Source organism: Anopheles arabiensis, chromosome 2 (genome assembly GCF_016920715.1).
Source record: "Anopheles arabiensis isolate DONGOLA chromosome 2, AaraD3, whole genome shotgun sequence".
In the NCBI taxonomy this organism is placed as follows: domain Eukaryota; kingdom Metazoa; phylum Arthropoda; class Insecta; order Diptera; family Culicidae; genus Anopheles; species Anopheles arabiensis.
In genome coordinates this window covers 98401654-98427499 of record NC_053517.1, presented here as the reverse complement: position 1 = coordinate 98427499, position 25846 = coordinate 98401654, and the positions used below count along the sequence as shown (strand labels likewise).

The following is a 25846-nucleotide window of genomic DNA, read 5'->3' as shown; positions in this document are numbered from 1 at the left end:
TGCACAAGAATCAAGCAAATAATCATTACAGACAAGCAAAGGTACAGCTCGTTCTCCCGGCAAAGGGAGCGGCAATGTGGCGGGCAGCCGCGTGAACGAATGGCGCCACAGACAACGGCGCATTTCGGGCCTACGGTTGCCTTTGCCTTTGATCGTCGGTTGTTGCTGTATTAAAATAGCAATTTCCATATCGTTTTGCTTGCCGTTTTCCCGCTGCTTTCGTGTGTACGCTTATGTTTGCTCGTCTGCTTATCGCTTTCGTCTCGTGTCTCTCTTTGCAGGTAGCTGCTTCCACAATAAACCACGCCCTTGGTCACTTTTGGCAGCCGTGCATCACCAGCCGTGGTTCACCTTACTGCCGCGTGCAGTCCGGTAAGTTCAAAGGAATTATGCAGAACAGTTCCGGTACTGGGGGCAGTCTTTCTCGAACGTACAGCAGGAGGCCACCAGAGCAAGCCGAATCTAGATTCGTTGATGGCTGGCTGGCTTCAATTAAAGCAATATGCTGCTGCTGCTGCTGTTGTTGCTAACGGCAAGCCCCATTGTACGCTATTGAGCGTTTTATATTGGGGTTTGAAGTAGGCCTCTCGGGGCGGTTCACGGAGCCGGGGCCCAATGAATCGCAGGCTGAAGTATTTCGTAATTAAACTTTATTTCGTTTTTGCTTGAGCCGAGCTGTTCCGGGAAATCGATGACAAACCGAGCCTCTGATGATGGCTCGAAACGATCGCAGGCCGGGAAATTTGCAAAGAAAAAGCTTAAAGAGGATGGATTAATGTGGCGTTCAATTCAATGGGTAGTTGCAGAATGGTTTTTGCTTTTTGGTTGTTCAACTTAAAAATCCACTTGAAACATAAAATGATCAAAATTTTGATTTTTCACCTAAAATTAGGCAAATATTTAGTGTAAGTATTGAGATCGACATAGCCAAAGAAGCCATGAAACAAGAGACAGTAAGAACATATAAAAAACCAGTCTCAATCAATGAAACTATCATACCATTTGGCGCACTATTTTATTACATGAGCTGAATTACTCCTTCCGGTTTGCTTTGCCCTAAGCTTTTCCCTAAATCATTTCCATAAACACAACAAAGCACACACACACACACATACGGTACGGTTTTACGATTTGCTCACAGCTTATTCTTTATTTGCTAAGGCACGAACGTTACGATTTACATACGCGAACCAAATTTTCGTACGCCCGCAGCTGGACTGTGCTGTGTGTCGGTGCGGGATTATTTGTCTATGCGCAGTGCATTTCACAGCAGCACACAGGATGTGCAGGATGTAAAATTTATGGATTATGTAAATCGGCAGCTCCCATTTAAGCCCGGGAGCCCGGGCATGCTTTAACTGACAATCGGGCATGGGCAGCTTCGCATGTGTGCTGCGTGTCCCTCGAAGCTTCGGAGCTTTTATTGATATTTTACAACCCAGGAATGGAGCATGCAAACAGCAAGTGAAACGGGCATTTCATGGACAATAAAAAAAAATCCCACTTTTTCGTCGTTGTTTTCTTGCTGTTTGCAGCATTCGCTTCCGTGCAATGTGAAATGGTTGAAAAATGAAACTTAAATTTCTACTTTTTCGATCCCAAAAGCTTCCATTTTTTTTCTTCAATATTAACTAGCTTACTATCCGATCTATTTATCATCATCCGCTTTTGCTAGATTTAAATGCAAAAATGCTAATGTGTTTGATTTTTTGCCTTCTCCCGGCTTGCACTCAAAAACCCATCAACCAAATGCCCCTGGGGAGGAAAAAGAGGGGCGGAAGTTGGAGAAGGTGGATGGGCAAAAAGCTCTTATCGGATAAGGCAGGATAAATGGCATTTATCAATCACAATATTTCCCAGCTTACAGTGAAGCGGTGGAGAAGGGGAGGGGGGGAGGAAGGAGGTGGAGGGAAACCGCAAAATATCGTGGCTGTTTCATGGGTTTTCAACCCGCAAAACGAACCCGTCCAGTTTCATCCAGCTGACCGATCTTGACATTCAGTCGGTTTTATTTCCCCTTTTTTCTGTGGTACCGAGGTACCTTCATCTACCATGTGGGCATCTCACACACACACACACACACGCCCAAGGGTAACCGGCTCTATTCGCCCCGAGGGTATTTAGAGCAATCACATTCGATTCCGACTTCTCAATCGTGACAGTTTGTGGTTTTTTTGATAGCGGATGCTGCCATGCCTCCCGAAACCCATTTCGGGTTTTCGAGATTTCGGTCCAACTTTTCGCCATCGAAAGTAAGCGAGTGCCTTTCTCCTACTTTCGGCCTGTCTCGCTACCGCGGTGAGGAGCAGTGCGTCTTTGATCTTTCCACCTTTCCAATTTGATTGATGGAGCATCGGTGAAGTCGGTTCTAGCTGGCGGTAGAATTGTGGTTTTTTTTTGTTTGTTTATTCCCTTTCTTTGGCCGGGATGTATGCTCATTGTTTCATGGGCATCGTTTTTCACCGCTAGCCGACTGTCCTGGAACGATTCTGGAAGCAACGAGTGTTTTGTATTTTATTTCGATGCAACACGATTTTCACTTGAAACCATCCAATTTCCTTTTCACCATCCGCTTAGCGTTTAGCGTTTAGCAAGCAACGTCAGGGGCCATTTTATTTCCCAGAACTTCGAATTGGAATTAATTTAAGGTAAATCAGAAAACCCCTATTCTTGCCTGTTAACTGGAAAAATAGACGCCGTGCCATATTTTATGTCAAAGCAACTGTGTTCCACCTTTCTAAAAAAATCCGTCACAAATCGAAGGAAATGAAAGGCAAAAGATAAACATTTCATTCAAATGCTCGCCCAAATCATTCCGGCCCTGTTTCAATAAGCTCGTGCTCGAATGACTTTTGATTCGAGGCAGACGCTGCGGTGTCGTCTACCTTTTGATCAGTACGTACGTACAGCTTCGGTACAGAGTCCAAAAAACTCGGTCAGGAAATTGTTTTAGCAAATGTTTACCAACCGTAAAAAAAGGCACCCAACCCGAGCTGCCACTGCCAGCTGGCTGCAAACGAACTAAAGCGAGCGAAGAAGTCACCGTGTCCAGCGTGGAGTGAACGATTTCGTTTTTATTCTTTTACGGCGAACGTTTTGGGGTTTGGGGGTGGGGGTGTGTTACGGTAGCCGAATTCAATACAAGTCATTCAATGGAATGAGCCCCCCCCCCTCCGTACCAAAATTTGGAGTGCAAACCGAATGAAATCTGTTGCTTGTTCGATGACTTACTTTTTCGGTGCTCGATTCGAGGCCTTTCGGTGCAACTGAAGCGTGCCCGCCCGATCGAAGCCGGTGGTGGAACAGAGAAGGATAGTATTTCCGTGCTACAACTGAAGAGCTACTTTTTGGCTTTGTGCACTCATATGGGGAGGATGGATTGAGGGCACGGAAGCGCGCTAATAGAAAGGATGAAATCGATGTGTTACATTTTCCTTACATGCCCTGGGACGCATATGATTCGCTTCATTCGAGTGTACAGGATACAGCATGATTTGTACCTTCGTTTGATGGGTTTTTACGATTCCAGGGGTAATATCGTGTGGGTACGGTTGAATTATTAGACGAATTGGGTCATTTTCTTTTAAATCAATCGATGAGTGTGAGCAAAACAGGTGTACAAAAGCATTGAAATGTAGGAAATAAGGAGATTAAAGCTGCATTACTTGAATGTGTTGTATGGGAGAAAGCACAATGTTGCTTGATATGCGCCTAAAGGTATGCAATGGATTGTTTAAAATTTACCATACATGTAGTGGAAAGAGCTTTTAGCAAATAATCTTACAGGCGATAGAAGTTAGGATCATAGAAATTGTTGAAGTTTCCTAATAAGTGTTTTATTTACAGTCATTGACCTTACTCAAGGAACGAAACTTCAGCTCTTCAAGCTTCAAACTTCAAGCTCTACAAAATGTTTTTTGAATTGCAGGAAATTTAAACAAACAAACAAACATTTTCTTGTCATCTACCACTTCATTCTCTGCTTTATGTAAAATTCCCAACTTCAATTTCGAGCGATTGACCTTTTGGTAAAATAAATTTCCACTGGCAAATCGATAAATATGCTACTCCAGTACATTATACAACTTAATTCTACGAAGCAGCCGCAACCTTTCACCGCACACCTACACGCCAGCGTTAAAAGTCGAACGAGGTCATACGTCGATGGTGAAAACGGCATACAGAACAAAAAAACAAGCAGAAGAAAACGAACGTTAAAAGGCCAAAGGTTAATAGCGCTGCTAGATAAATTGCAATCAATTCTCAATAATGCTTCATCCTCTTTAATGGTCGGTTCGTTCGCATCGTGAACGATGGTCAGCGTTAGGGGTTGGTAGCATTTTTTTTTTTGCTATCGCTCGAATCCAGCATCGCTCCAGCTCAGTTTTGAAAAGCTCGTTGTGCTATTCTTGCTATTTCTTTACGCCACTTCTTACAGCAAATAAGATGTGCTCCCTGGCTGGTGGTGCTAGTTGGTAAATGAAAAGGGGTTCAAAGATTCGAAGATGTTGCTTTGCACTAATGGTATCAGGGGTCAAACGGCGGTAACGAAACAATTTGCACAAAAAGATAGAAACAAATCTTAACTATTAAACATCCTTAGCGACACTTAGGAAGGGCAAAAAAACAAATCCATTCGCTAAAATAAAATCTGTGAAAATTACCATCTCTTGACACTTCATGCGAGATTCGTAAGTTATGCTCAACCTTATGTTGCCTCAATCGGCTGGTGGCCGGAGAACCCGCTAGCTGGCATTAAAATAAATTGATTTTTCAAACTGCCCCCAAAGTTAGACGGTAACCATAATCGGTATCGCTTTACGATGTGGTCTGACCAGTTTTCTTCTTTTTTTACTTATTCCCTTCTCACCTTTCGATGGCACAATTTCGAGGTAAAACGTGAAGCTTTTTAGGTCACAAAGAAGGTACCGGAAGAACGAACATCGATCGTACAAAACGAAGGGAATTTCAGGAAGCATTTATTGACGGAACGAAAATCTGCTTTCGCATCCGTTTGGGCGAGGAGACGGACACGCTTGAATGTCATAATTGTCCTAATTCTGGACCGAGCGCTTCCTTCACGGAAAGGAATATCGAATTTTTGGCGTCCCCTTCGAACGAACGATCACACTTCAACCGTACACACCCGGCAAGGTGAGCAAAATGGTTGATAGTTCAGCATGACAGCCATCCTCGAACCGAACCTGCACTATTAGCATTCCAATGAAGTGTAATTACGAACGGCCGGAAGCAGCATCGGACACCCAAAACGAAAAAAAAGGGCGTCTTGTTCGCCTTTTCCGCCCCGGGTCTGGAAGAACGAAATTTTGGCAACGTAACGTAGCTCCGCAAAAAAAAAAGAAAACGAGAAAGGATTGGTCGTACGGATGCGGCCCCAACAGGCGATACCGCTCGAGGGGCGATCGACATCGACACAGCCCCAGACAGGGGGCACAATTGGCATTCCCATCGTGCTCTCCGTCTCCAATTGCGTAATTCCAGCCTCCCTGGAGACCACCATTTTTGCGAAATTTGGACCACCGTTCATCATCGGAGGTTTGAGGTCGTTCCGAAGACACGAGCGTCTTCTGGAACGTGACGTCTGTTTGAAGGACCGGGTTTGGTTTCACTTTTCACGCCGAGCCGACTTTACCCCTCGATGTTGGTGTGTGTGTGTGAGTGCGTGTATTTTTGGCTGTGAGCCCACGCCACCAAAGATGGGTCGTTACTTTCACTCGTTCCGGCACACACACACAGCCCCAATTACGGGGTACTTCAGGCGGGGCTCGAAGAAATCGATTTCGACCAAAGCCTGCCCGTGGTAATCCCGGACCACTCCCCACCCCGGTGAAACTCGACTCGACTAAACTAAAGCGAAGAATGTGGCACGGATACCTAACGAACGCGATGCCACGGTGTCTTTCACCTTCCGGCCAAACCAAGCCGTAAACGCTCCGTGGTATGGAATGCCGCTGCCACGGAACGAGGCAGATGAAATCTTCATAAAAATTATCATCAATATTACGGTTATGTTTACGGCGCCCGGAGGCGAGGCGGAAAAGCGAAGCGCAAAGCTCTAGCTCGCAAACACAACCAGCAAATGCGGAAATGAAAGTTCGTGTCGAAGGAGCGCGACGCTTACGGGTAGCACTACCGAGCACCATGTTGTTATTGTTAGAGCAAGAGAAAATCAATACCGGTGCCAAAGATGGTGCCAGTGGGTATTATTTCATCGATGATGGTTTGTTTGTTTGTTTGTTTGTGTGCCTGGTTTGCGCAGATGAACGGCGAAGGAAACGAATGGCTCTTTTTGTGAAAATCCAAACTGTGACCGAATGATAGTCTTTAAGACACTGATTGAAGCTTTGATTGGCAATTATAATTGAAAAAAGCCAGTGATACATTCTATACTTAAATGAACAAAGCTTCAAAGCACACATAAATATGCTCAAATCCCTACACAATAGTATAAAAGCTCGTTAGATCGGTTTGACTGCGCAACGTCTCGACAGTCGCGCAACTATGCAAATTATACAGTGAGCTACACCCATAAAAAGGTGTTGCTTATCTCTACACTCCACTATATTCGTCGTAATTTAAAACATTCCACAAAATATAACACAATTTCCACAATTTCCACAATTTCCCACTTTGCCGGCACTCGCACGTCAATAGAGACGCCTGGTAGAGGCCTGGTACAACCCCTGAAGGACCGTTTCCTGCGCCAAATGCACGCAAAATTAGCTTGCCTGTCCTGTCCTAAGCGCAGCTGGGTGTAAAATTGGCCCAGTCAAACCAAACCAAACCGTGATCCCGCGGGTGGCCGACTGTTGGCACAATCGTTTGGCGTTATGCATCATTTAGCAAGTCAAATTTTGCGAAGCCACATTTCCCCTCGTCCCGGGTGCAGCATTTCGATGCAAACGGGCTTGGCGATGTCGAATTTACATCGCACGCTGAATCGTACGTACGTGCACACACACACACACACGCGCGGGAGACGCAGAAGACACAGAAGCGGCACCATAATTAGCATTTTCACTGTGCAGTTGTTGTCAGCGCGGTGTCTCCTGCCAGGGAACGTAACCGTAGCGCGACATTGTACGGCGTATCAACGCTTTGTTTTAGCAATTGTTGTGTAGTGTGCCTTTAAGGTGATGTTGCGTTTTAGTTAAATGTAAATGGGAGGAAAAGTATAATGTTTGTAGTGGATTTTCAATGGGTTTTGTCTAATTCAACAGCAAGATAAAGATTGAAGTATTATTTTTAAAATAAAATAGCTACCGCTTTGGACTTTAAACACGACAAATTTCATGATTTTTTTAAACTACATTTAGAAAGTGTTCTATTTTAAAATTTTACCCTTTTTGTATAATGCTTCCATCGTCCTATGGAGACCCCATTAACTTAATGTGCAAATATTACCAACCACTGACATTCCACGCCTGCAATTCAACCCTTCCCGGTCGACGTTACTTCCAGGAAGTGTATGTAATAAGCTCCAATTAAATGGACAGACTAAGTGCTGCCCCAACCCGCTGGGGGGACAAATTTAAAATGTAAATAAACCACTCGTTTGTTATTGTGTTCGCCATTCGTGCGCCTGGAAAGCGTTCGAACCGGATCGAAATGTGCACGCTTCCTGTCCGTTCGGTCGTTCGTTGGTTCGGTTTGCAATGATAATGGTGCGAGTAGGAGTAGAGCTAGCCTTGTTGCTACTGGTTCAAAACTGTCGTCAATTTCTCCCTCATCCTCCTCCTTCCTTCCCCGGTCTGGTGTAATGCCGGCAAACCCTGCTTCCCCTGCGACAAGGGTTGGTTCATGTTTACGCGTTCATAATTTAGCGTTCCGTTTAAGTTCCTACGCTTTCTAGCCGACCAGATGACTCTGGCTGCTTGAGTATGATTTCAACATCAAGTGGAAGGAGAGGGAATAAACGGGCAACTGTATCACATTTCCACTGGTAGCAGTGTGGCCTTGGTGAGTTGGCAAGAGCCCCTTATTAATCTGGATGGTTTCGGGGTATATAGCGTTACCAATTAGATTGCTGCCTTTTATAGTGATGCTGTGATGGCAAATTATACATACTTTTAGTATAAAATTCAGTAGTTTATTTATTATTTTTTCCACATACTTATTAAATTTTAAAGAAAACTCCGTTTCGATTGAACTTATCAATTTATTTTTATTTAGAAAGCATGTTGCTGTTTAAAAAATCATAAAGTAACGGAATGTGTACAGAATGTCTCATTAAACTCATACAATTTATTAATAATCATAAAATGAATGTAATATAATGAAGGACCGCTTGAAACAGCTTAAGTACCACTAACGTATTGTATTCATTTCTAAGCACTCTGATCGATAGCATCGCAACGAGATAACACCATTTTTCACTGCAACACACTCATAGCATCCTATAGATTGATACACCTTCCATGAAAACGAACCATTTCCATCCCCTACAATCGAACGCGGTATTGAAAGCTTTGTAGATTGTTTCTCGATTCACTTGCTACTTCATTATATCGCTGCAGTGCTCTTCACTCACAGGTTCATGCTCGCTTGAGCATATATGATTAATCTAATTAGAGTCTGCATGATGCGGGTGTCGATGTGTATTTTTCATTCTGCAATTTCTTTTTTTTTTGCATTTCCAATTTCACATTTTTCAATTGTACGTGCTCTCGACACCAGCTTGAACGCAACAGAAACAGGTAGTTGGAACAAAAAAAAAACATCGGTTCATTTAATTGCACTGAAGAGCATTGATTAAATCATCACTGAATTCTCACGTTTCGACCAGGTTGGGAAAGAATTTGCATGACAAATTGAGCTATCGTACTGATGGGTTATTTGGCAGCTGCTGACATCGATCAAAGCACGTACAATTAAAATAGGGGGAAATAAAGGAATTTTCGTGACATAAATTTAACAGAAAATGACCCAATTTTTAAAATTACAATTGGAATCATAGGTTAAGTTATTGATCAATTCAGATTGGCAGCTTAAAGTGTTTGTTTCTAGCCTTATAGCCAACATAAGTAGCCTTATAAGTAGTGTTTCTAGCCTTATAGCCAACACATTGCGCATATTTTTGTTATTATTTACCTTATTCTACCTTCTGCTTCGACTTATAGAATATCATATTTTCAAACATCATCATCAAACCAATACCACACCTCACCATGGCGAACCTTCACAAACAATCTACCATTTTTCGTGCCAAATTCTTTACGTAAATAATATTACTGGACATCCGATCGAAGCGATAGAGAAAAAAAATACCAACAGGTTCCACCAAGCCTGCAAGGCCATCCTCAATTCTATTGGATTATCATACCGGCCGACCGACTCCATCGAAAAATGGGACACCCCTTCGGCTGCCCCGATTCGAGTGGGTTTTGGGATAAAACACACGACCCATAGAACGACACGTGCAGCCGTGGCCCGTTCAATCAGCTCTCTGATTCAAATAAACGATCCCTATCACGCCACTGGTAAGCTCGAGCGCCGCCGGGGTCGAGCAGAGTGAAAAGAAATGTTGATTTTGTACGGTCCCATTCACTAAATCCCCCTTTTTTGCGTCACCCTTTGGAGGTGAGGTACAGTAGCAGTATAGCAGTAGTAATGTGAGCAAGGAAGGAGGCCAGGTTTTTTTTTGCTGTCATCACGCTGCCTCCACATGGCTGTGGCCCCGGAATGCAATCGAAAAGGATCGATGACATCGAAAGAAAAAGGTGGTATAGAAATCAATTTCGGTCGGTAAACACTCCGGTTGGTTCCGGTTTTTATTCTTGTTTTCCTTTTTTGTCGATCGCTTTTGCTCGACTTTGGAATCGGAATGCAATACAAAACAAGGAAGGAAGGAAGCATTTCCCGGAACTGCAAAACATGCGATGAAATAGGAAACCTGTCAGGCCACTGGGAAGCTGTATGCATTTTTCTCCACACAAAAAATGGAGTTTTTGTTTGCATCTTCTGGTCAGGGGCTTTTATCCGATTCGATTCCGGTTAAACCTCACATGATGCTAATTCCAACGTTATTGATGTCCTGCTGGACATTTTTTACTTCGATGGTTCTATTCGATGGTTGAGCTGTTCATGAGAAATTGTCAAAAGCAGTGTTGGTGGATACTATTGGAAAAAATGGAATTATTTACGATAGGCACAACATCGCATTGAGAATGGAATACTGGAAACTTAATGTCCTATACCGTCCAGCAATGCTTTAATGCCCAGAATGCTGTACAGCTTCAACTATTTGAAGAATAATGCTTTGAGAGTGAAAATTGTATGGTAAATTGTAAAAAAAAAACAGGACATGTAAGGAAACGTACATGGTAACATGGTTTTATTTTCCACGTGTCTTCATCGTTTGCATTTGAATTCGTTATCGATTTTTCGCTTTTTTCCCCCTACGGAATCCTTTAGAGCTTTCCTTTTTTCCTGTATATTGCTTCGGGAAGCTTTTTTGTACCTCCTGCTAGAGGGAAGGATTTCCGAATATTTGCTAAACCGAGCTTGCTTCCCTAGTTTTATGGCCGCCACATTCGTCTTTCGGGCGAGTACAGACAAATTCAAATCTTTTATCGCTGTCCCTGCGACCGGGCCTACGGGGCCTGCAGGATGTGTTCCGCTTGCCCCTACGGTAGGCGGTGTCTCAGCTTAGCCCGAATTCAACCCGCGTAAGCCCGCAACCCGCAAGCAAGACGGGTGTGGAGCAGTGCGGAAAGCGACCCGAACGAACACGTGTTGAAAATTATTCCTTGTCAGGGATTTGTCCCTTTCTCGTTTGCTGGGGTGACACAAAAACACAGCCGATGTCGATGTTGAAAGCAAGCTCCTCCAAAATGGGGCCTTTCCAGCGAGAGGGGAGGCACGATTTATCGATCCATTCGGCAGGAGGTGACGCGTGGCAGCTTGCACACCATGCACGAAGATATTTCAATTTCGTGTGCCATGATTTGCATGCATGTACAGCTTATCTGATCTGCTTTCTTTTCTCGCCTCCCATCGATCACGGTACGGGGCTGGTGGACGACGATTCTTATCGATTGCACGCTTTTGACACTAGCTTTATCGCTTCACTGTATGCTGCTTTGGGTGCAGGCTGGCTGAACGTCGCACGGAGGAACGGCTCGGCCTGTGGTCCGAGTAGGCCGAGACACGCTTAACGCTTGTGCGACAAACAAGCCTGCTGCGTAAATGCTCACGTGGCTCCTTGCTGTTGGTGGATGGTAGGGCTGTTATAGTCGTCGTAAACTGGTAGTGGTAGGTGTTGGTGTTGAAATTTAAATTTTTACGTTGCTTCTCAAATGTTACAGCTCCAAAGCTGGTTGTTCGTTAAACAGATGCTGTATCGCAGGAGGTAGCGTGTAGCTTTACGCCGACATCTACGGCGCGTGTGATTTAAGGTGAACAGATGTAAAGGACACGCTGCAGTAAGAACTTTTGCTTTCCTGTACAATCGTAAAGGCTGTTAGGGCAAGATGTATGAGTGAAAATAATGGTACATATTCAAATGAATGAATTTATTATATAGAAGCAGCAAAAGCAAAATGGATAAATTTTAGTAGGCAAGAACACTTGTCAGCAGTTAAAAATGATTTAAATGTTGCTCAAAAATATGCTATTTAAAGATAAAGAGACTATCCCAACGAAATAACGATGGTTGATGCAATTTTAATAGAAAATTCGACAAAGATGTCTAAAAAATGAAAAAAAATCCATAAAAATTTAAAAAAGGTTTTCATTGCTACAAAAAAAGATCCTTTCGGCTGAGGGATCTTTCTGATACTTAAAACAAAAAATATTTTATACCTCTCCGACCTTCTGCGGCATGGACTGAAACAAGCACAACAAAGCTTGTCTAGTGATAATAAGTCTAGTCTAGTCCTGCACATCCGTTTTGTGCCATTTACACCACCAAAGAAAATGAACATAAAAAACGCAAGAAAGAAAAACACAATCATTTCGATTGAAAAGCACTCACCAGCATGGAATAAAGTGCGCCATTCCCGCATTCCATGTGCTGAATTCAATTTAATTCATTTGCAAATAGTGCGTGTGAATGGAAAGGGCCAGCTGGAAGCCGGCCGTACCTTCCACGAAACCATTCCGGTTCCGGATTTGCTCCGGGGTAGGCAATTGTTTACTCTAGCTTTCACCCGGTGGTTAGTATTGTTTTATTGCCCTGGATCATGCCCAACGCCGAGTGGAAGCATGAATTCCCTTTTAAACTTACGTTACATTGAAATAGGTAGAAATAATATATGCTTGAGTTTGTAGGTTAGAGTGGCAAAATACTTCCCGGTCTAAATCACAGCGCCTAGGAAAGGAAAACGCTCATTCTCATCATCATTCCTTCTGGGTACAAAGTGCCCTTACTAATTTACGCTAGCCAACCGTACACCAAGAACCTACAGGAAGGATGCAGACATTTGCATAGCTCCATTTGTATTCGTTGGCGTTTAAGTTCTACATAATAGAATACTAAGAAATCTTTTCTGCGCTCTATGTTTCTTCGTAAGCTTTACTGCGTGTTTGACACACTGCTGCTGTCGCTCTTCAAATGCAGCCACTTATAGCGCAACGCAAACCGTAGGAGTTAAACGACACCTTCTTGACACGATCAGTAACCGGGCCGTGAAATAATATCTCGACCAGCTTCTCGTAGGCAACTGTTACATTTTCATCGCCCTTAACGCCCTCGCGCTGGCGTTACTGGAGTCTGGCAAGGGGTTAAAAGCACCCCCGATTGCCCACATTAACTTGTTTATTTATTAAAAGCACCGGTCTCGTTATGAAGTTCGCCAGCGCCGACGGCTACAGCGAGTGTGTGTTTGATGGTAAAAGTAGGTTGATTTCATTATCGTACCGCACCACGTTTTCCCTTTGGTAATTGCAGCTGCTCCCATGTGGTTTGTGGCATGCGGGAGTGTCTGTGCAGTATCATTCAGTAATGGACGTTATCGACGCGTTCGCATCGCGCCTCAGAAGATCGGCTCGATGTGATGGATAAGTTTCGTAATCGTGCCAATTAGGGACGTTAAAAGGGGGGGCGAACATGTATACAGTGTACGTGCCATACTAGTTGGGTGTAGTGTTGCTGCTCACGACACGAGTTGTTGATGAATTGTCGGATGTGGAGGGAAGCAAGGACCAATCAGGACGTAAGTGAGCAGATGGGTTATGCCAACGCTATCAGCACACGCTCATCAGCACGGACGGTAGGTCAAGCCGTTTGATGTGTGATAGTAGCTTTGTAAAAGATATTTTTTATATAATACACACAGTAGTTAGGTTCGCTGACTAGCACATAGTTCAACGCGAAGCTTGACATTCGAAAATGATCTGACTCAATCGGTCGTCACAGAGTATAAAGCAAATTCTTGTCGCAAACACATTACAAAAGTAGCACGGCTCACATTTTCCTTCATGCTGTTGCTGGCGCCTATTTAAGCCTATTTCCGTATTATTTTATGTTCCCGCCATCCATCCACCCATCGCACTGTGTGCCACCGCCACCTTGACAGCTTAAACCACCGAAGCGACTGTGTGTTTTGTTATTCTTCCTCCTCTTTTGTTCCTTTGGCCTGGGCGCCCACGCAATGCTCAGCACAACATGAATCAACATAAATTGACGTAATTTAATTAACGACATCATTCAAAGTTGCTCGCAACAAAAGTGTCTAATGAGGTTTAGTCGATTGAATAAAACTTTGACATTTTCGGATGCTGCGCTGCTACGTACACATGGGACAAGCACACGTACAGCCGCAAGGCGTGGTGTGTTAGACAGTTGCAAAAAGGTTTCCTTCAGTGTTTTGTTTTTTTTCCGTTCATTTTCTAGCTTAAATTTCTTCATTTTCTCCCGGTGTCAGTTAGTACATAAAATGAATATTTTATACCTGCACGAAACGCCCATTAAAGGACAATGATAAAGGAGCACGGGTTTTTTTTTTCTTCTTTCATTTCTTGTCTGTTACATACCATTCCTTTCGCTCTGCTTCATGTTTCTGCCATCTGCGTGCATTTTGATCTCACGGTGTAGCTTTTGCTGAAATGATATGCTTTTGCGCTTGCAGCGCAACGGTACGAGTACGCACAGACACGCGACATTTACCCTTCGTTGCCATAGTAACCCCGAACACGTTTTTTCATTCTTTTGCAGATTCTTTAGCAATAAAGCTGCAGACTTCGCTTTATCATTTTCCTTTTTCGAGCGTTTCGTTTTTCTACCCCTTGTCTGCGTTGCTGCCTCAACAGAGCGCCTGGGTTTGCGAGCAGAGGATCAGGATTCTTGTGCCGTACATGTGGCGTGTGTGTTTGTGTGGGTATGCTGTGTGCTATGGTTGGTGCACAATGGGACACGTCGTTAGTGAAGGCACGCAATTCGTCCCCCGGGGGTCATTTGTTGAGGGAACGGACACGTGCCTGGTTGTACGAGATTATGTTTTATTGTCTCTCTGTGTACCCTTTGCGCTCTGTAGTCTGTGTGTGCTTTGCGAGCAAGAAAAAAAGAGCAACGCGAGCAACCCTTGGTCTTGGAAGGGATCGGCAATGAGGGGCAAATAAAAAAAAGAAAAGACACCCTTTAACTACCGAGACAATCGGCATTTGGGCTCCTTCCCCCATAGATGTCGACAGTTGGTGTCGGGGACACAGGGACACAGCTTTATTTTATGAGATAATACGTTGCTTTTTTATACATAAACATGACATTGACAAGCAATCAAAAGTGCATTTGCGTCGCCCGTTCCGAAGGGTTATGTTAATGTAGGTAATTGGGGATAAAAAATGTGGTATGAGCGAACGAAAATAAAGCAATCGTAGTGAACATTAGGTGCAATACGTAGTAGATAATTAATCTCATGGGATGTATTGAGTGACGGTTCAATCAGCAATGTTGGGAATGGCTGGATTGGAAACGATTTTCTATCAAAGTCCCAGAAGGATTTGTATCATCCAACCGCGAAAGCATGTAAATGAAAAAAAAATGTTCAATCGATGAAGCAACTGACTGAGATGTTAAATATGAAAGGACACCTTATCCTGGGTGTACTCGGACATTGCAGATATTGTCCAATCCTAGTTTTAGATCGCTTTGCAATTTGGCATCCGGGATCCTTGCCCAGTTCATCATAAGAAGGTCTGATGCAGGCCGTTTTGAAAGGTTCAGTAAGCGTAACAAGGGGTCTTTAGCAGATTTAGCTTTCAGGGCTTTTGTGAGCGAAAGTATGCATCTCATGCCAGTTTTTGCATACTTTTTCTTGGAAAGGACCTCGTTCTTGCTCTTGGTGAAGATCTCATTCATGCAAAGATCGTGGATTAACATCCGCACCCTGACGGCACAAACCCCAGCGAAGCCACGAGAGAGCAAGTCGCTCCATAACATCCCAGGAACCCACACCACCGACGTGAAAGCGCATGCTAACGCTGCCGACCGACCACCGTTAGCTATGCAGACCTCAAAGATGATCTTTAAAAGGCTCTAGTACGACCCAGCTAGTATATAACGGATGGAGATACCAGGAGATCTTCCCAGTTTGTAGATGTAGTCCCCAACTACATCTCAACAAAGAGGGTCGTACAGCCTCGAATTAAAGGCAAGGTCAGCGAAGATAGTCTATGTCGTGAAGTCCAAGATGTGCGCCCAGAAGCCTAGGCATCATTCGAATTAATGCGAAGATCCCCAGAGATGTCGCGGAACCAAGAGGCTTCAAAGAAACGCTAGGAGAGATCGAATACAGGAACTTCCCGAGTTCATCCGTATCCCACAAGTTATGCCAGTAGAAATTCACAAGTAGAAATCCTGGTGGAGCCTTAAGCACTCGGGAGGGAGGATATGTCTATCTTGGAACGATCCTTCCGAAGCACACCAAAAGCTTACTTCTTGCCATGAAATTTTGTACACAATTTATGTAAATTTCAAACCCTAATTATTACATAAATTCGCTACACTCATCACCAAATCTCAATTTGTTCTTCCTGCAAAGGCAAGTCATAACGCAATCCCACTTAAAAGATAAGTCCACAAGAATTGCTCATAACATCACCTCATACGCTCATATTTCACTTCAAATTAACAATAATACCACGCTTCTCAAACAAAGCTGGCGTTCCGGCTGTTCAGACTGTAGCCCGTTCCCTTTAATGAACACTCCTGGTTTGGCCGGTACGGTTTGTTTATCCCCGAGGCTGAGCGGAATCAGTCAAAACCCCGAAACACACCGGTTTGTCCTAACTGTTGTTCTGTTTGACGAACCGACCGAACTACCGACCGCTGTAGCGAAAAGGAAAACACATGCACGCGTCCGTTGAGCCAAACAGCACCCGAGACGGTACGGGTTTCAAGCTGTTCAGTGGGCTCCCGTGCTTGGGGCAATCCCGGATCCCAGGAAGAAGTAGTGCTTACCCAAAAGGGTCTCGTCTGTCTGTTTTCACAGCACTTACCACAAACCCTATTTTCCCCTGTGCAGTGCCGGTCGCTTTATCGCGGTCTGCCCGAACCTGTCAAACCCGGAAGCTCAGCTATCTGCGTGACAACTTTCATGAAAACCAAACTCCCACTTCCTCCCACCCATCGCCGTTGAAACTCTTCCCTCGTACGCGAGCGCTAAATCACGACTTGCGAACAAATACGCGAGTATTACGCTTCGTCAGCATTTGTCGCGCTATCTGCTGCCTTGGCCGCAAAAAGCGCGAAGAAAACTGCGCGAACACAAACACACTCACGCCCACAGCTAGACGCACACGGGGTTGGGTTTTAGTAGTTGCTGGAAAATCCCACACACACACACACAAACCTTCCGGAGGGGGAAGAGCTTAATCTGTCAGGCAGAAAGTCGGTGATATGTGTGTGTGTGTGTGTGTGCGGGAAAATGGAAAAGTGATGCTTTCGAAAAACAGCAGAGAAAATGCTGATTAATTTCACCATTTTACCATTCCACCCAAAACGCACGGTTCGTTTGCAAACATACACACTGTCGCAGGGTGGGAGGCAAGCTGCTGGGAAGGTTTACTCCGGCAAATCGACTCAAAACCAAAACCAACATCATGGTATCATGTTTCTCGGCTCACAATGTTTACCTCCCGCTAATCGAAACCGACCCGTGTAACGTGCCCATGGTTGGTTCTGCCCTGCTTTGCACTCGTTCCTTGGAAGCGCAGTGACGGGTTAGTTTTTTTTCTCTTTCTTTTGCTTCGGCAAATATCTGGTAAAGATTAATTTTGCTCCACTTTTTCTCTTGTCGTGTTGTTGTGTTTTGCTTTCGATATGCCGGCGCGGAGCGGTGGAAAAAGTCACCCGCGCGCTATCAAACTCGTTCACAACTTTGCACGACCGGCTAAAGGCTAAAGATCGCCGAAGAAAACCAATGAACGGGTTCAAGTGCGGTACCAGGCGGAAAACTTCATCCTCTTCTCCGCCCAATACCTTCGCACTGCTGGAGAATAAGCTCGGCTAACCGGGAGAAGTAAATTGTTTTTCGCTTAAGTCGATAGATATTCGGTACGCTTTTGCTTCGGTTCCCTCAGTTCCTCCAGTTCTCTTCGAACTTCGAATCGCTAAAAGATACAAAACTCCCTCCCTCTCTTTACCATCGGCACTGAATGGCGAACAGAACGGGCCAGAGAAGAATGCGAAACGAAGCGAAGAAAGATAATTAAAATTTAATGAAACTAAACTTTCGCTCCGACCGGTTATCAAGCGATCCTGCTCCATCCTTGTGTACTGGCATCGGTTTTTGGCGTCTACCCTGCTTTTTATTCTACTTGCCTGTGTGTGTGTGTGTGTCTGTGTGTGTGTGCGGGTACGTGTATGTCAGTGTGCATTTGCTCCATAAACGGCTTATAACGGCACGGTGAGGGTTTGTTGCAGGAGTCTGCACCGTCTGTCCTGCCTTCCTTTCCCCTTGTAGCTCATTATGAGTTCATCATTAGGCTCCCACCAACGTCCCCACGAAAATTCTGGACTAGACCGGATGTCCTTTCGAGACTTCATGGTACCTCATTACCATAAAACTTCATCATTCTCAGGTCTCGCCTGACATCGGGGCTGACCTGCCTGGACCGAGGGAAATGGTAGGAAAATTAATTTCATAACGCGTCCCTGGCGAACGCGGTGAGTGTAATTTCATACGCTTTAGCACACACACATACACACACGTGTTCGGCTTACATGGGGCACAAGGTCACCAGGTTTACCGAAAAAAAGGAGTGAAGATCAAGTTTTTACGAAGGCTAGTAGCACGGAAGCTAGACATTGTTGGCTGATAGTTTAAAGGTTTGAGGAATGAATTAATCGGCCAAAATTGAAGCTTGAAAACAGTCTGTAGTCGTCCCAGTACCAAACACACTACTTGGAACAAACTCTTGAAGGTTTAAATAAATTACTGAAGTTTGTTTCAGTTTTTTTAATTATCTGTCAATGTTGAGAAAGCAAAAAAGGAAGAGAAGTGAAGAGAGTTGAAATTCTCAATCATGAATCAACTTGGCTCATAATATTTCATCTATATTCTAACTATGCCATGTCTATACAAGTGATGGGTAAAGTTGATGAACACCTGGAGTTAACTCCGATCCGGCTCCGAAATTTTTGAAACCAATTGGAAGGTAGGTCCGACCGAAGCCATTTGAAATCGTCTGAAGCCTTCAGAAATCACCCGCAGTCGTCCAGATTCGGAGTCATCCCAGAATCGTCTGGAGTCATCAGGGGTCATCCAGACTCGTCTGGAGTCAGACTTATCCCAAGTCTGAGCCGTTTGCAGTCATCCGGAGTCGTTGGAATCTGCCGAAGTCGGAGTCGACTGGATTTGAGGCTTTCCTCAAATAGCTATTCTTAGAAGAAGAAAACACATGTCTGAGAAGTTCACGCATGCCTGACCAAAAACACATTGCACTGGCCGTCATCTGCCGATTCAGACTTCTCCCGACTACTCCGGGCAACTTGGACTACAGCCAACTTCGGCCAATTCCGGACGACTCCAGCTGACTTCGGCCGACCCCGGTAGACTCCGCATGATTCCAAACGACTCCGGGTGAAACTAGTGGATCCGAATAAGCAGGAGTTCCGACTCTGATTCCGATCGGACTAACAATAACCGGAGTGGGATCAAAGTCGTGGGTGCGCTTCAAAGAGAGATATATATATGAAAAATGTCGCATAATCACCAGCTTGATTAATCTCTTCAAATCTGATGAACAAGCAGCAATAGACTTCAAAGAGGTTGAGAATTGCTTTCTGCATCCAATATAAGTACATTGTCACGTTTAAGCATACGAAGTGCTAAAGCAACTTAAGCTTCTAGCGATGACATCGTTCCAGAGACTTGCACTGTGCAATTTCCCATGATTAATTCCATAATTATTCCATAATTAATTAAAGAATAATTGACTATAAGTGTGCCATCCGCTAGTGACACTTCACGTAATAATATTAACTCGAAACCCAAGTTCAATGGATGACCTGTTCCTTCGACTGGCTATGGCTTTTGAATGAATGATGTTCATAAGAGCATTTGACGTATCTCATGATAGTGCTTCAGTATCCTTACTACCTCATCTATCGACCCAACTCTATTAGATCGTTATTTCTGCGTTCAGTTTTCGTTGGAGCCGGTTTGAACCAATTTGGGTTTCGTGGGAACCGGAACGTCTGCTGATAGTCTATTATATACGTCATGCCACCCATGGTCTTACACATGCCATTCATTCGATCCCAGGAAAATTGTTTTAAAGCAGAACCAATTTGTACAAACAAGCCATTTCTGTGGCGGAGAACAGTTTGTCAAAGAAATACACAAAAAACCTCTTTCACGTATTTATGTTTATCATTTTATTGAAATAAGCTTCCCTTCTAAAAAGCTGGCTGCAAATGTGAGGGGTGTTTGAAAGGCTTTGCCAATCATTTCCCCCAAAAAGCTCACGCATCGAAACGAATGTTCCCGAAAGTGTGTGAAGCGAAACAAGCACACCCCAAAGGATTAAAAGTGAAGCGATCAATTTCAATACAGCCTTCATCACCATTTGAGCAGTCTGTATATATGTGTGTGTATGTGAGATAGAGAAAGAGTGAGTGGTAGTTTATTCTCCATTTCCTTCCAAAGCTTCAATATCGCTAATGGGCGGTAAACGAAAGCCGGACCAATATCATTGGTGTAACCTAACGTTCAATTGGTTTTTCTTTCGATCGGTTTTTTTTCTTTCTTTATCCTCGTCCACTCTCCCCAGTCTGGATTGGATTGCCGGCGTTCACTCCTTTGCCTTCTCTACAAAGAGTCCAAACGGGCAAGGGAAAAGGAAAATATGGCCCTGGCCGTACTGTTTGGAAAGCACTTCAACGCCCAAGGAACGGAACGCACATACAAGTGGAAGGAAAATCGATTTTCCTATCATTACTTCCTGTGGATTTTTTTTTTGGTGATTGTCTTATAGACACACAGCTCGTTCTTTTTTCGGATTCATATTCTCTCTCTCTCTCTCTCTCTGTGTTCCTTTCTTTGTCTCGATCGGACGATGCGGAATGGGAAATGGTACCCGTCGGCGTCGAACCGGATGGCTGCCCATCGAGAGCTTATTGTGCTTCGGTGCTTGTTTCAAACTGTCTCCCGTTCTCGATTATGATGCACTTGCAACCGGAAGGATCAGTGCAAGCAGCTGTCCAAAACCCCTCGCACCAAACCAGAATATCCTCGTGCTCCTCGGCACGGCATGAAGAAGCATATTCCGTTCAGGAGAAAAGGTGAAATAAAAACAAACGATAAAAGCACAAAAACAGCTCATCGGAGAAGAGTTCCGCAACCCGTTGCTTGGGGCCGCAAAGCTAGCCAACCCGAAACTGTCCTCCTGTTTTCTTCCCCTCAATTTCTTTCCCTTTCCCCATGTCATAACGAGTGGCAGCTGTGTGAAGCCAACCGTATCGCCCATTGCATTCTCAATAATCCCACTTTTATTTACACTGCAATCGATGAGCTTGCTTTCGGTGGACGGTAGACAGAAGGGGGTGGGGGGGGGGATTCCCAAGAGACTGTTCGGGGACTTGGCTGTTTGCCCACGTGGCCCTGGGAGACGATTGTTCATGATTGTTCGAAATGCTGAATAAAAACAGTGTGCATTGGCTCAATTTGCAGCCGGATGAAAGTAGTGCAAACCATTATCCGTGCCGATTTACTGGCAAAGTGCAGCAGTATCCTGCGTTAGAGGAAAGTGGAAAAGGGAGCATAATTGAAAATGATTATTTCCCGTCGACAGAGTGTATCTTTAAATGGCGTGGTAAGAGGGGGTAAAGGTGGGGACCGTGTCTTGCTTCAAATCGAGCAAGAAATCCTGTACAATCGATTCACTCTGACATAAATAGCAATTGTCGTACATGAAGTTCTTCCGGGGAAGTGGTACAAGATTGTTATTATTCATTACAAAATAAACCTGTCCGATATAATCACACACACACACAGTGGGAAAGCATTTTCCCTCTCACCATTTGCCACCCGAAAGACTATAATTTTGGCACGCAAACCGCTCATTTCCCATGTCAACCACCAGGCGTCTCCATGCGCGGGATGGAGCATGGTAATGCTCACATTACAGCAATGATTGGTGGCTGTGGTCGGACAAATTGGCGTGTCAAACGATACCTACGTATTACTCGGCTCTGTCGGGAAAATTTGCTACCATTTCACCGAGGAAGGGGAGCAAAAACGATCCGCTTAGAAAACAGGAACACAGGAGCAGCTGACAGCTTACGACAGTGAGGTGAACATATTCAAAACCGCGCTCGTAAACGAATGCATTTTGCCCATCGAATCGTAACAGCAGAACTGTGTGTAGCTGTGGCCCGTACGATGACGTTCATATTGGAAAGGAAAATGTAGCAGGAAGGAAAATTGTATAATTTCCAACGATGAATTCGACTCCCATCGCCAATAGCGAGCTGAAGAAGTTTGGCATTTTCATCGCGCTATTACTGATTGAAAAGTTATAAGTTTTCCTATTTTAATGCTACTTACCCCCTCCTCAATCACCATTATTGGCCAGTATGAATCGAAACCATACGTACGCAGGCAATTTCGCGGCGTAACGTCCTCGTCAGATGGGAGCGACCGTGTAATGGGGGAGAAATTGTTTCCAAAAGTGCACAGCTGGCACATTGATTGAATTTTCTTGCGCAACCGACGCTTTCTGAAAGATTTTTTCATACGGAGGGAAATTTTCCAATCTGTTAAACGAATACCACTCAGGGGGGGCACGAATGGCAAATCATAATGTAACGATGATAAATTGAAAACGCGCTTGAAATGGGGCAGCAAAAGCAAACACCGAAAAAGTGCACTAAAAATGAAGCTGAAAACTACCCCCTTTACTAGTAATAAGCCCTTCAGCTTGTTGCTATTACACGATTGCACTAACACGTTTTATTTTATTTTTCTTCTCTCTTTTTGCAGGATGACTTTCAACCACGGGAACGCTTTGAAGGAACGTCACTACTAGGAAGAGACAACTGCTCCTACTGACAACTAGCTCCTAGTAGGCGCCGCTAGTTGCTACCAAGCGTTTTTGTTTTATTAGTGAGGTGAAAGTGGATAGTAGTGGTGCTGCTTGGTTGGAGAGTGTGAGAGTGAGGGCGCGCGGTAAAATCAATAACATAATCCGCCCTGAGCGGCTTACGCGCTTGATTGATCGATTTGTCGATGAAGCTGGCAATGAAGCGGTACGGCCGGTCTTAGCCCAGTGAGGGTTGGGCAGAAAGATGCAGCCAGTAGTGATGCCGGGGTCGGGGTGATAAAAACAATACGTAGAATCAACAGGAAACCACTTCCATCCCGGGCCCCCTGGGGCTTTTGTTTACATACAACTTTGTGTGTGAAAGTGTGAGTGTTCGTGTGTGTGTGTGTTGTTTAATACACTAGCATCCCCTTCTTTCCTTGACTTCCTTCCAAAACCGTCCTCGGCGCCATCTTTCCCTTTCCATTAGTAGAATACGCTTCCCCGAATTGCTGGTCACGCCCGTCCACAGCGGTTGTGCTCTGCGCTATGCTAAAGGTGCTGAAAAATTGGCCCCAAACAACGCACACCAACACGTCACGACGCCTGAATTGCTTCATTACTTGCCATTACCCTGATCTGTGTGCCGGTGCTGTGTTCAAGCGCACAAACACACCCATAGTGCAGTAGCTTCACACACACACACACGCAAATGTGCTGAGCTGGCCTGAGCAGGAAGCAGCAGCCAGCCAGCCAGCCAGTCGCTTTTAACAATGTTACGTCAGTGCCAGTTCGTGCTCGTGGCGCTGGCGTGCTTCGCGGCTAATTGCTCCGGCACCAGCTCGGAGTACTTAATCATTCGGCATGGCCGGTCGCGGGTCCGCCACTCGAGCGAGAAGGACCACATCCGGTGGGGCCTGCAAGTGTTCGACAACTTTACGCTGCTCGACTACGATGCGGGCGGCTCGGGCAGCGGGTCCGGCAGCGAGGAAACCCTTCCCGTCAGAGAGTCACAACAAGGGTCGAATGGTGGCGGTGGTGGTGGTGGTTCCCGCGGAAACACGCTCACGATTCGGTTCGACGAGTCCGAAGAGCTGGAGCGCATGATTGAGCTAAGCGATTTCGATAACCTGCGCTTCGGCGGAAGCGCGACGCCGGAACCGCCGGCACGCCCGGGCACGGCACCGACCGGCCGGGAGCGGAAGCTTATCAAGAAGGAGATAATGGAAAACATTCGCCGGACGGTCGACAAGGGTCTCGAGTACCTGAAATCGCACCACAACCTCGATGAGGTGAAAATCGAACTCGTCCCATCGTTTCGGGACTCGCAGGCGGTGCGCAAGCACGCCGGTAAACGCATCCCGTCCGACACAGCAACGATTGACAGCAGCAATCGTGCGGAAGAGCAATCGAGCAGCAGCAGCAGCAGCAGCAGCAGTGCGATAACCGTCCCGATGAGTTCGGGGGTTGCTGCAGCTGGTCGGAAACCGGCGTTGCCATGGGCGGTGGAGGACGGTGGTGCCGTCGCTAAAAGCGTCCAGCGCTCGCCGAGCGCTCAAGTGTCCGCATCCAATCAACGACTAATCTCGTTAGACGCGATTCCCCGCAACCCGCTGCTGCTGCTCAGCCCGGGCTCAACCCAGTCGCCCGGTGTGATGGATGCGAACCACCGTTCACCGTACGAGTGGCACCGAGGGTCAAGAGTTGTATCGGATGGGGTGGATTATCCTAATGACATGCCGGTGGCGGACGCGGCGGCGGCGGCGGCCGTTGACACCGGTAACGCGGCGGACGATGAGCGCGAGCAGGAAGCGGAAGGCGACGTGGACGATAGCGACGGGCTGCTGCAGGACGATGATCCGCTGCTGCAGGAGCCCGAGCTGGAGCAGGAGCAGGAAGAAACTCCGGGAGAGGCTCCGGACGCCGCCGACATTAACAACGTTTTCCACATGGAGGAGGACGATCTGAGCGAGCTGGACGAGACGAGCCGCAACAACCGGCGCAACCTGATGAAGGGCCGGGACGTGGTCACGCAGTTCCTGCAGATCGTCGAGAGCCAGCACCTGCTCGGGGCGAACTGTACCGCCGGCACCGCGCTCAACCTCGGCGAGGGTGTCGTCGACCGGTACGCGCAGGATCGGTTTCGCGTCGAGGCGGAAATTGCCGTCAACCGGGCGAACATGCTGACCAGGTAAGTGCCCTCCCTTTTGGAAGGTTTTTATCCGTTGCCAAACACGTTACCAACGAGTGTTTTTTTGTTGTTCTCTTTGGTATTTATTTCAACCGATCCAAGTGGGGATCCAGTGAGATTCTGATGAGAATTTGCTTTCGTCCACTTTCCAGTGAGTGGAGGTTCGGATCTGGTAATTGAGCTACTCGCAGTGCACAAACAGCACGGTTCGACAGTGTCGAGTGTGTTGTTTCCAAGGCTGGTACGGGGTTTACATGAAGGATTTTTTTGCGTGTGTTATGTTGTTTTGCCATCGTCACATCGCCCGGGTGAAGCTTTTGATTGGATCCGGTATCAATCTCGGACGTTCGGTACTGATGAACTGCATCAAAACGGTATCACGATGGCAACTCGGCTGCAGCTGCAGTTGCCATCGATCCATGTAGGCGGTACGTAGGTACGTACAGTACACCACGATACGGGTCCATCAGTGCTTCATAAAAACTTTATCATTTTGTGATGCGCTGCCTGGGTGACAGAAGCCGCACATCATCAAAGGCACAAGGCAAACCATCCGCTTCGGAAGCCCAGAGGAAAATTATGGTTCGTCTACTGTATGGGTGGTGCTATTACCATTACTGATTGATTGCGAGCGCTCAAAAATACGTTCCACTCATTATAAGTGCACTGTAAGGGGTCTTCCATAAATTGCGTAACGCTTTCAATAATTCTTCAATTGTATATCAGTTAAAATTTACTATCGTTTTGTAATATCTTTTTTACATTTTTATTTTCATAAAGCGGGCCGTCCCATGGTGCAATTGTCAACTCGTATGTACAAACATCCCGTGGTGGGTTCAAGCATCATTTAGTCCGTCTACCCGTACCTATCATACAGAACAATTATTTTGGTATAATAATTATGGCCTGCTCCCGAGATACGTGGTTTAGGCATTCCCGAGAAATTCTCGAATTTCGCGTTTTTAAGCCAAGTTACATTGGATGAATGTTTTTTTTTTAATCAAATTTAGTACTTTTATTCATTAGTTTTAATTCGTTAAGTTTTAATTTATGATATTTCTGGTTTTTTAGTGATTTCAAAATCTTTGAAGCAGCATTTCTATTTAATAATTCTTTAAGCAATTTGTACTGATTTTACAGATGAACTGTCAAAATCCGCTTATCTCCAAA

At 45.3% G+C, this 25846-nt stretch overlaps 1 protein-coding gene across 1 annotated transcript in view; it reads left to right on the top strand.

Annotated features, from left to right (window-relative positions):
• LOC120894822 overlaps positions 1-25846 on the top strand; it is a 102862-nt gene that overhangs the window by 27399 nt on the left and 49617 nt on the right. Inside the window, exons 3-4 of the mRNA XM_040297662.1 lie at positions 282-372; positions 22446-24676. Of these exons, the coding sequence (XP_040153596.1) occupies positions 23259-24676 (1418 nt within the window). The 5' untranslated portion in view covers positions 282-372; positions 22446-23258. The remainder of the gene's footprint in view (positions 1-281; positions 373-22445; positions 24677-25846) is intronic.